At 45.4% G+C, this 12097-nt stretch overlaps 1 protein-coding gene across 2 annotated transcripts in view; it reads left to right on the top strand.

Annotated features, from left to right (window-relative positions):
• The first annotated feature begins 4663 nt into the window (after positions 1-4663).
• The window catches only part of ACTN2 (actinin alpha 2), a 74382-nt gene continuing 66948 nt past the window's right edge, over positions 4664-12097 (top strand). The window contains exon 1 of one of the 2 annotated variants that reach the window (XM_040464963.1): positions 4664-4889. In XM_040464963.1, coding sequence (XP_040320897.1) covers positions 4764-4889 — 126 coding nt within the window. In that variant the 5' untranslated portion in view covers positions 4664-4763. The remainder of the gene's footprint in view (positions 4890-12097) is intronic. The other variant, XM_040464962.1, reaches the window with a different exon arrangement.

Here is a 12097-nt window from a genome sequence, read left to right as displayed (position 1 = left end):
GAATATTCAAACCACTCCTGAATTCCTGGAATAAATCCCACTTGATCATAATGGATCCAATTTGCTAAAATTTTGTTGAGAGTTTTTGCATTTATTTTCATGAGAGATACTGATCCATTGCTTCCTTATACTATTTTTATCTACCTTTGGTATCAGACTAATGCTGGTCTCTAGCATGAGTCGGAAAGCAGTCCTTTCTCTTTAGTTTCCTGGTTGTATATAACTGGAATTCTTTCTTAAATGTTTGATAAAATTTACCACAGAAGGCATGTTGCCCAGAAGAGATTTTATGTGTGTTTGGGGTGGAGTGGGTGAGAGAAGTTTTAAACTACCAATTGAGTTTCTTTAATAGATACACAGCTATTCAGAATTTTTATTTCTTCTTGAATGAGCTTTGATAGTTTGTGTCATTAAAGGAATTTTTTTTATTTCATCTAAGCTATTGAATTTATTGGCATATAGTTGTTAGTAATATTCACATATTATTCTTTTAATATCTATAGAATCTTGAATGATGGCACTTCATTCCTGATATAGATAATTTGCATTCTTGTTTTTTCTTTTACAATCAGTGTGGCTTTAAGTGTATCAATTTTATTGATATCTTTTGGTTTCGGTGTAGGCTTACTGATTTTATAAATTTTCCTCTACTGGGTTTCTGTTTTACATGTTTTCTCAATTTCTACTTTGATCTTTATTATTTCCTTCTTTTGTTTACTTTGGGTTTACTCTGATTTTTTTTTTCTAGTTTTTTAAGGTGGAAGCTTGAGGTCATTAACGTAAGATAGTTCTTTTCTTTCTTTTAAATTTTTAAAATGTTTTATTTATTTTTGAGACAGAGAGAGACAGAGCATGAGCAGGAGAGGGGCAGAGAGAGAGGGAGACACAGAATCCGAAGCAGGCTCCAGGCTCTGAGCTGTCAGCACAGAGCCCAATGCAGGGCTCGAACTCACGGACCGTGAGATCATGACCTGAGCCAAAGTTGGACGCTTAACCAACTGAGCCACCCAGGCGCCCCAGATCATTCTTTTCTAATATAAGCACTTAGGACTACTAATTTTCCCTTAAGGACTGTTTCAGTGGCACCCCCAAACTTCTGATCTATTGTGTTTTCATTTTCATTTAGTTAAAAAAATACTTTCTAATATCTCTTTTCATTTCTCTTTTGATTTTTTGGGTTACCTAGATGTTACTTAATTTCCAAATATCTGGGGATTTTCTAGAGATCTTTTGGTTACCCATGTCTAATTTAATTCTATTGTGGTCTGAAAGCATACTTTGTAAGACTTGTATCCTTTGAAATTTATTGAGAATTGTTTTATGGCCATGAATATGATCAATCTCACTGCTCATGCTGGTTTTCCATAATCCCCAAGTTTCACAGATGTAGCCTGTTCCCACTGTGTGAACAGTGGGTTTCATTAGAGGAGAGGAACACTGAGCTTGGGGATTCATGACTTTTATAGCAAGAAGCAGCAAGACTGTTCTTTGTTTATGGGTAGACATTACCTCATCTGTCAAGGTTGCTCATTGCAAATACAACCTCGAGAAATGGCCTCGATAAACTGCTGTCAGGGTCCTACAATTTTGGCATACCTGCAAGAATATGTAGGCATCCTCAGGACCCCGGTGGATCACCCCTCCAACGATGTCACTGAAACTCTTTTCATTCTTTTGGATTATTTTTTTTCTCTCTGTATTTTGGATAGTTTCTATTTCCATGCTTTCAAATTCACTAATCTTTTCTTTTGCAATGTCTAATCTGCACTTAATCCCGCAGTGTATTCTTCATCTCAGATATTGTAGTCTTCATGTCTAGAAGTTTCACTGAGGTCTTTTAAAAATATCTTCCATGTTTCTATTTAACTTTAAATTTTTTAAAAATGTTTGTTTCTTTTTGAAGGAAAGAGAGAGACAGAGCATGAGCAGGGGAGGGGCAGAGAGAGAGGAAGACAGAGAATCCCAAGCAGGCTCCAGGCTCTGAGCTGTCAGCACAGAGCCCAACATGGGGCTCGAACTCACAAGCCACCCAGGTGCCCCTCTTTAACTTCTTGAATATACAGAACATAGTAGTAATAACTGTTTTAATGTCCTTGTCTGGTACCTAATTTGTGTGTCAGCCCTGGGTCAGTTTTGATTGATTGTTATTCTCATTATCATGGTTGATGTTTTTCTCTCTCTTTCACCTGAGGGAATCTTTGATCACTTGCCAGATTGTGGTTTTTACATTGTTGGGTGCTGGATATTTTTGTATTCCTATAAATCTTCCTGAGCTTTTGTTCTGCTATGTAGTTCAGTTACTTGGAAACAGTTCAGTCACTTGGTAACAGTTTATCCTTTTGGGTCTTGCTTTTGCGATTTTTATGACTGTTTGATGATTTGCTAGTCTGGGTTAGAGTCATGCTCATTCTAGGAGTAGCCAAGGAATAATTAGTTCCACAGTACTGAGACAAGTCATTCCCAAGTACTCTACTCTGCTCCACTGCTCTGTGAATTATGAGTCTCTGCCGTCCGGTGGTTGGAGCAGACACCCGCCTGGCCCTGCGTGAATGCTGCGCAGTCTTCCCCTTACTCCTCTGAGATGGCTGTCTCAGTATATCATTTAGTGTAGGGGTAATTTCCCCCCACTTCTGAATACTCCATCTGATGCCCCGTGAATTGTGAGGTTTTCCACTCTGGCTAAGGAAAACAGGAACGACTCAGGCCCTTTATGAATTCCAAGGACCATTGCTACTGGGTCTTTTGGCTGCTTCTTTCCTTGGCCTCAGGTATTTTTCTCCCATGCATTCACTGATGGGACTAGAGGGACAGTCTCTGCAAATCTCCAGGGTTCTCTCTCTTTGCAGCTCTCTCCTCTTCTGTAATTGGGTCTTGCAAAATCTAGCCACCTTGGTCTCTCTGAACTCCCAGCCTAGGGAGACCATTGAACTATGCGTCGGTCCCCTTTTATTGTATTGCACCTTAGAATCTACCTCTAGGCAATAAACTGGGGAAATCATAGTTTTCATGTTTTTTTTTTTTTATTTCCTTCCATCATCCTCCTTCTTTGCCTGATGACCAACGTCTTGAAAATCTTTGTTTCATAGATATTTTTCCCCTTGATTTTGGTTGTTTCAGGAAGGATGGTAAACCTGGCTTTTATTCCATCTCATCTGGAATCTGAGGTCCCCCAGTTAATTTTTTTAAGACTAAGATGACAGTTTTTGTCATTGTCGATACAGTTTCTAATTGTTAAAGTTTAGTGACAAACTTGTTCAGAGAGTATGACTTTAATGCAAAATATAAGCTTAAAATCTTAAATTTAAATCCAGGCAAATGAGTTCAGTCACTGTTTCCAAGAGTGCTTATTCCTTCAACAAATATTTGAGCACCTACTAAGTAGTAGACATCCTTCTAGTTGCTGGTAATTCCGGCCGTGAGCAAGGCAAAATTTCTGCTCTCATGGAGTTCATGTTCTTTCTAGTGAGTATGTTTCACAAAATGTTAATGCAGCATATATGCTAATTTGTCAAAGTCTTTTTGCAAAAAGCTTAAAATAATAAAAGTAAGTGATGTAAAAATTCTGAGGAACAATGATAAATCTGAGCATAGTTTCAGCTTGAAACATGTGAAGAAACTAAAAGCTTTTGAATCACAAACAGCTATGGAGCATCTGTGGACAACTTTTACTCAATTTGGACATGAACTTCAGAAGGCACGTTTCCTGCTTATCAGCTCACGTCTAGTATCCCAGTGTCTGGATTACAGTAAGCGCTTAATAAATACTCGATGAAAAAAAATTTCAACCTGCTTGTCCCAAAGGACCTCACCTCAGTTCCTCCAGGGCAAAACCGATAGGGAACAGCTAACCAGAACCACAGGAATGAAAAGGCTTATGTGCAACATATCAAGGCGAGTTTTAAGTGTAACATGAAGCTGGCTGCTCGTCCTCCATTGTCAGTTCTTTTAAATTTATGACTGGCAGCTGAGAGCTGATACTTCCCGCCTTTGGTTCGGTTCCTGACATTTTAACACGGTTGATCCAAGTCCCCTGCCTTGATTTCCCCCAGGTGAGGGCGGGTGGAAGAAAACGAGGGGATTCTGTAGCTGTAGCTTTTAAACTTTACTTTTCAGGCGTGTATGTGCGTGTTATCTATGGAAATACGTGGAAAACGTGAATATGCAAATGATACATGGAAAACTTGGATGCGTTGGAGGTGGTCAGGGATCCCGACCATGGGTGCCCCCGGCCCGGGCCCGCGTACACCCACCCCTCCTCCCCTCCGCCCCGTTACCGGCTCAGGCGCCCGCAACCGAGCCCGCCTCCAGGCAGAAGGGTAAGTGGGAGGCGTGGGCTGGTGCGTGCAGGCTCCGCTCGCGGCCAAGGAGGTTTGCTGCAGCCGCGCGATCGGGGACCCCCAGCCGCCCCCCGTCCCAGCCCGCCAGCACGTGCTCGGCGCAGCGGGGGCGGGGGCAGGGGCGGGGGCGGGCGGAGGGCGGGGCGGGGGCGCGGCCCGGCGGCCACGTGACGGGCGGCGCGGGTATTAAGCGGCGCGGCAGCCGCTCGCGGCTCGAGCTGGTGCTTCGCCCGCGACCCAGCGTCTAGGCGTGCCGCCCCGAGAGGAGCCGCGCGAAGGTCACCCCGCGCCCGCCAGTCCGCCGCCCGCGCCTCTGCCGAGCTCCGCGCGCCCGCCGGCCCCGCCGCGTCTCCGCCCGCCCGCCCGTCCGTCAGTCGGTCCGTCAGTCCGTGCGCGCCCCGCCGCAGCCCCGGCCCCCCGAGCGCCATGAACCAGATAGAGCCCGGCGTGCAGTACAACTACGTCTACGAAGATGACGAGTACATGATCCAGGAGGAGGAGTGGGACCGCGACCTGCTCCTCGACCCGGCCTGGGAGAAGCAGCAGAGGAAGGTCAGCAAGGGCCCCGTGCCCGCCGTCTGCGGGCTCGGCCCGCGCGTCCGTGTGTCCCGGTCCCCCCGCGGGCTCGCCCACTGCGTGCACCTGCGAGTGGGCGCGTGGTGGAGGTGTTGTGTTGTCCCGTGTCATCGTAGCCCGCGTGCCCCGTGAGGAAGGAGAACACGTCCAGGGACGGGCACGAACCCGGGCGCCCTGCGTGTGTGCGCGCGCGCGCGAGTGTGTGTGTGTGTGTGTGTGTGTGTGTGCGCGCGCGCGTGTGTAAGTAACTGAAGAGTCACAAAACGAAAAACGTTAAAAGGGGAACAGTGTGTGTGTTTCTGCTTTAACCAGTGTCAGACCAGAACCTGAAAGTCTCAGGTCGGTCTGCTCCCGATCCCTGGAGTCTGTGACCTTCGCCGCAAGAGTTATTCGCCGCAAGAGTTATACTAACCTGCACCACTGTGTTCATTTGCCCCCAGCCCATCTCTCCTCAAATAAAAATGTCAAGTGAACATCAGCGTCAATGGGATAGTCACAGGGCTGCCCGAAGAGTAGATTTGCAAATCATTTCTTAAGTGTTTGGGGCTCCTAAGAGAGGGATGCTGTGTGGACACTAGACATTCACCAATGAAGTAATAATTATTTCACGCTCTATTTGTGGTTCATTGAGGTAAGCACACAGGGACGAGGGAGTCAGCCAACTCTGAAAGCTCCCGGCCCAACTTGGTTGGCGCTGTGGGGGCCCAGTGGAATATTCCACTATTTCAAGGTTTCTTCTTGATCCCCCACCTCCTGTTTGACTGGGCACAGAGCCTGGTGGGGTCAGGCATGCCATCGCAGACCTGCGAACCCAACTTTATGATGACAGTGTCATGACAAAAGCAAAGTGCCCTACACTCCCTCCTCCCCTATTTTTCTGGGGGTGGAGCAAAGTGGATTTCCCTTCTAAGGACCTGCTTTGACGTGAATAACCTCTGTTGACCATATGTGTGCATAGGAAGTGTAGCTGCCACTGTGAGTGAGTGTGCTGTATTACTTGGTGAATTAGTGTACGACCGTGGGAAACACGTACATCTGTACTTTCTCTCCCAGTGAGCAGTGTTAGCGAAGGATCTCTCCTGGAAGGATCTCTCCCTATTTGGATAATTGTCAAATAGCCAAGCATTGTTTTTATATCAAGATTCCTCTTTGGTTGTCTACCCTCTCTGGTAAAAATACATTTACTGTTACTACTTTAAACCTCAAATTTGGCTATATTTCACCCTCCACGTTAGTTTCCTAAGACTTCCACTATCCCCACTTTCTTGGAAACCAGAGAATTGGAAGTGATAAATATAAAGGAAAATAACATTTCAAATCTTCTACAATTTTTAAATGACATTGTGAGGGAAAACACATGGATTATGAACGTGTCATCTGGACTAGGTGATGCATTGTCAAACAGAAGTTCAAAAGTGACTTTAATTTTTAGTATGAGTGTTTCTCTTTAAAAAATTTCCCCAAAGTTTTGATTGGTACATTTTCATGGTCATGGGTTTTTGGGTTTTTTTGGTTGTTTTTTTTTTTTTTTTTTTTTTTTTTTGTATGGGAAACAGTAAATAGCTAAGGAATGGGGCAGATAGTCTGCCCATCATTTTTAGGAATAATAGTCTGATCACAATGGTTTCTGCTTTTGTTTTTTAGTTTTGGATAGAGCTGATGTCAGTTTCCAAAAGCCACATTGACATATATCTCCTGTCATATTTTTTTTAATGCATTCACAATATTTTTTGATATAATGGCATTGTTGTAATTTTTGTTTTAAGTTTGGGATACCTGCATGAATATAATATGATAATTGGATAGCCCTTGACATACATTATTATACTTCCTGATCCCAATTCAAAAGAATGCTAAGTTTAAAGTGAGAATTTATTTTTATTTTTATTTTTAAGCTAAATCTGAGCTCACACACAGATCTTGCGGGTGTGAGTGGGGAATCCACTGCATTAGGACACAGGTCTGGACAGATCCAGAAGAGAACTCTGTTTCTACTTTTGGTATAGAACCTACTCAGGTCAATAAAATAATATCGAGCTGTGAGCTCAGTGTAGCCAGAGCGTGGCCTCTATTTATGTCGTATGAGACAAACTGTTGGAACAGGACAAGGGTAAAATGCCATTGTTTCTATTGTGGGCTACCTTCTCCACACTTGCCATTTCAGTGATATGCTGGGTATGAGATCTGTCAACAGATGCTGGTAACACACGATGACGTGTGTAGCGTTATAATGGATGCGGTGCCTAATTATATCCACGGTTCAGAGAGTCTCATGGGCTGTGGTAATCCTTGCTCCCTGGTGTGGAATTCTTTGCTACAGAAGGACTTAACATAAGTAGAGTGCTTGTTTTTTTCTTTTTTTTTTTTATTTTTACAAATTTTGGTAAGAAACATAAAATTGACCATCTTAAGCATGTTTCAGTGTGCAGTTCATCGGAGTTAAGCATATCCACATTGTTGTGTTATGCAACCAATCTTCTGAACTCGTTTCGTCTTCCAAGACTAAACTCTGGATACCCATTAAAGAATAAGTTTGCATTCTCCCCTCTTCCCAGCCCCTGGCAACCACTGGTCTACTTTCTGTCTCTAAGAATTTAACTCCGCTAGGGACCTCATATAGGTAGAATCATAACAGTATTTGTCCTTTTGAGTCTGGCTCATTTCACCTAGCATAATGTTCACAAGGTTCACCCGTGTTACGGGCTGTGTCAGAATTTCCTTCCTTTCTAAGGCTGACTGATATTCCGCTGTATGTATCCTCCACGTTTTGTTTACTTATCCGCAGGTGGACACTTGGCCTGCTTTTGTCTCTTGTGAATAATGCTGGCATAAACATGGGTGTACAAATACCTTTTCATGACCCTGCTTTCAATTTTGCTGGTTTTATACCCAGAAATGAAATTTCTGGATCATGCGGTAGTTCCATTTTCAATTTTTTTGAGGAAGTGTGGTGTTTTTTCCAAAAAGAGGCAATTTAGAAGACACTGAATTTAGCAGAAGTATGTGCGGGCATTTTGAAGGCATTTCTCTTTCAGGGGTGTTTAGTAACAGGGGTAGGGATATACATAGTCATGTAAGTTAGGCTGTCTTCAGTGGACTTTTGAAACTCCTAGAGCTTTGGTATTTAGAAGCAAGCTTCTCTTGGAACCAAGGAACACATTCAACCTTCAGTTCAACGGAAGCCTAATCAGGAGGTGACTTGTGAGAACAGCAATGCTGAATATGTGTGCTATCTCTGTGAGCTTGGGGCGCTGTCCTTCACTCTGGGAGCCTCGCACAGGCCTTTTAAGGAAATGACTATGTGTTTTGAAGTATAAAGGGTCCCTCCATCCTTAATTTGTTTATGGCTAGAGGACGGATAAACTTTTGTACCAGTCGTTGGGAGAATAAGAGAGTGGCTCATTTATTCTGTATTCGGAACTCTCACTGGTTTTAATCATTCTGGAGAGAAAGTCAAGTTGTTTTGCATGTCTATAATTTGAGGGTCCGATTCACCATTCACCCTGGAGCAAGTCTGCCGTCCAGGCCAAAGTGTCGCCGTGTCAGCTCAGGCAGCATGGACGGACATGTGTGGGAGCAGCTGCCCTCAGGGTCCAGGTTAAACAGAGAGCCCAGGGACCTGAGAGTTCTGTGTTCTGAGGAGAGCAGCTGCTGGTTAAGGGCACAAGGTGAAGGCTGTTCCCCGCTGCGTGTTGCAGTCTGCCTCTGCCTGATTATTTCCCTGGAGAAAAGGCACTGTGTGTTCCAACAAGGTGAATGGTTAATGAAACGCTTGTGAACTTTCTCAGATTGATGAGATCTAGAGGAATCCCAGTGCTCCCTGGTACTCTCCGACCGCGATCAAGTCCCTAAGCCTTCAAGTTTCTGTTTCTTTACCTAGAAAATAAAGACGTGAGACCTTTCTCACCTCGTCATGCTTTTCAAGATCCAGTGGTTACATCAGTTTACGTTGAAGGGGCTTTAGACACTATACATATTCAAATGTTATTACCTTCATGTGGCAAATATTTGTTTTAGCAACTGGTGTAATGGTGGTTAGCTGTGCAGTAGGTCTACACTTGGACTGCTAGGGGACAATGAAGCACAGATTTGTTCCTTAGTGACTTTACTGTACTTTTGTTTTTTTTATTGCGGAGAAATATATATAATACAAAATTTACCATTTTAACCGTTAAAATGTTTTTTTAGTGGTTATTTTTGAGAGAGGGAGACAGAGAGAGACAGAGCACACATGGGGGAGGAGCAGAGAGAGAGAGAGATAGAGAGAGAGAGACAGAATCCAAAGCAGGCTCCAGGCTCTGAGCTGTCAGCACAGAGCCTGACATGGGGCTCGAACTCAGGAACCATGAGGTCACGACCTGAGCTAAAGTTGGTTACTTAACTGACTAAGCGACTCAGGCGCCCCTTAACCATTTTTAGGGGTACGATTCAGTGACATTAATACATTCACATGGCCATGCAGCCATCATCCCCATCCATCTGAACTTTTCCATCATCCCAAACTGAAACTCTGTGCCCACTAAACCCTAACTTCCCATCATCCCCCTCCCCTGATACACATTTTTTAAAAGTTTATTCGTTTATTTTGAGAGAGAATGAGGGTGTAAGGGAGGGGCAAAGAGAGAGGGAGACAAAGAATCTGAAGCAGGCTCCAGGCTCTGAGCTGTCAGCACAGAGCCTGACTCGGGGCTCGAACTCACAGACCACGAGATCATGACCTGAGCCAAAGTCGGACGCTTAACCAACTGAGCCACCCAGGCGCCCCTTGGTGTACTTTTAAAGAGTGGATTTACACACTTGAACACTTAGAAAATAAGACGTTGTTTAACCTTAAGTGCCAGCGCTCGTTGTGTAAAGAACAAAAATTATGGGAGGTCAAATCAGGAAAGTCATCGTGGGTGAGAATAATGAGGAAGTAGCTTTGTAAAGGAGTAGGACTTGGGCCAGGCCATAATTTAAGTAGTAACTAAATATCGGCTGAGTGGCCAGTCACCCTTTCGTGCTATGAAAGCACCCTCACCCTTTTATTTCCTGGATCCCCCTCACCACCCTCTGACAAAGGGCTAAGGGAACAAGCTTAGAGAGTGAGAGCCTGAAAGGAGAAAGTGGCCAATGTGGCCAGCCTAGGACACCCAGCTCCATATTCTTGGATGCGTCTGCTGCTTCTGATGTACTTGAGGGAGCAGGAGGAGACAGGCTTAGCTAAAGCTCAGGATGCAGGTTGAACTTCAGAGAGAAGAGAGAGAGGGCCAGCTTACAGGGGACCCAGGCTGCAGGTGATGGAGCTCCAAGGGGCCGTGCTTGAAGAAGCCGACTGTTTGTGGAATGAATCGGATGCAGGAGGACCTGAGGCCAGGAGACCCAGGCAGAAGCCTGAGATGGGACCTGCAGGGTAGAGTGGCCAGGTTTAGATCTAGGGGCTGGTAGGAGAAATGGTGAGGAAGGCATCAATTTGAGAGTGGTCAGGAGGGATTATAGAAGTATTAAATGGCCCTGTGCTGTTCCACGGGAGGCTGCTGTATAAATCCAGTTAAGCAGACATGATCCCGCCGTCAGAGCTCCTGGACTGGAAAGTCAAGACCATGGTATTGACAAGGAACAAGCAAACTGATGAGGAGAATCGGTTTACCTGCCAGGAGATAGAAAGTGGCATATTTACAGGACATGTCATCCAGGGCAGGGGGGTGAGCTCCAGGGCTGTGGGACAAGTCATGTGTTCCCGAGGCCATCCATCACTTGAAGGGAGGGCTGGAGTTCTAAGGGGCCTCTGATGTCCAGAGAAGGATGCCGATGGGTAGGCGTGGAAAGGCAGAATCTAGTATGAGCACCAAGACACCTCTGACCCCGGAGGGACGGTTGTTCTAAATACACACTTGGTTCGAGTGGTAAGGCAGAAAAGTCACTTTTTGTCTTCAGACCCTCCCCGAGACGCTGGGGAAGAAACTTGAACTCAAAAGAAGATTCTACAAGGGTGTGGGAGGACGGATATAATTCTTAGCTGGGAAACTTAATGAACGTGGCTTCAGAAAGCTGTCAGAAAGCTGCAGTCAGTGGCTGCAGCTGGGAGACACCTACAGAAAAGGCACAGTCCCCGAGTGGGCGGGGGAGCCACCATGATGAGCAGAGGAGTCGGTACGGAATACGTTGGAGGACAGTCAGAATTGTACCGCTGTTTCCCTGGGAACGGTACTAATTCTTCCAGAAAGAACAGAGAGCAAAGATTAGGGGGAGCGTTTGCTAACTGCTGTGCTAGACAAATTCCAAAGGAAGGAAAATCTTGAGCGCAAGGGATTGGTCTTTCCAAAGAAGTCTGGGGGAACATTTTCTACACAAACGCACATCTGGGGGCACGCACCTGTCCCCCTCCCCGCAATTTTCCAGATCGGAAACGTTCTTTGCTTTTTTGTTTTTTTTTTACCTGCAGCCCTACTGAAGAGCAAAATCTAAACGGACCACAGGCATGGTCATTCTTTCTTTCATTCGTTGGACGTTTTTCGTGCCCAGGGATAGAGAATTGAGTTGACACCACCTTAGGCCTTAAGGAACTTACAGCCCAGTTCAAGAGACAGAAAGGTCAGTGCGAAGCGCACAGGAAGGACACCCCATTCCACTAGGCTGGTGAAAGAAAGGAGAGAATATTTCCTGAATGTCCCACCTGGGTGGTTTCCTGTCATGGTGAACGGAAACATCTTCCTCCGTGTCACCCAGGCGGGATCCTAGGAGTTATCCTTGGTGCCTCCCTCCCTGTCAACTCTGGTGGAGCCCATCTGCTGAAGTCCTCTGGACCCTGCCCCTTCCTCCTGTTATATACGTTAAGGTCTTCAGAGCTTCTGTGTTTCCTGCCTCGATTAGGGTGGTGGCCTCCTGTGCTGTCACCCTCCCATAGCTCTTGCTTCTCTGCAGGCTTTTCTCCATGATCCTGGCAGGAATGATCTTTATAGAACACAAGCCTGGTCATGGTATTTCCTGCTTAAAGTTCCTCTGTGTTTTTTTTTAATTGCCATCAGGAGAGAATTTAGACCCCATGCAGTGGTTTGTGAGGCCAGGTCTCACCTAGCCTCTGTCTACTATTCCATTTCTCCCCCACAGGTTCAAGGTCCAACCCCGCAAAGTGGTATTCACCCCTTTGTCTTATACCCAGCCCCTACGTCCGTCCTCTGCTCATTCTAGATTTCCTCCTCCAT

The sequence above is a fragment of the Herpailurus yagouaroundi genome, unplaced genomic scaffold, assembly GCF_014898765.1.
Source record: "Herpailurus yagouaroundi ecotype Mexico unplaced genomic scaffold, PumYag 530, whole genome shotgun sequence".
NCBI classification, from domain to species: Eukaryota; Metazoa; Chordata; class Mammalia; order Carnivora; family Felidae; genus Herpailurus; species Herpailurus yagouaroundi.
Note: the sequence above shows the minus strand (reverse complement) of the source record. Positions and strands in the feature narration are given on the sequence as shown.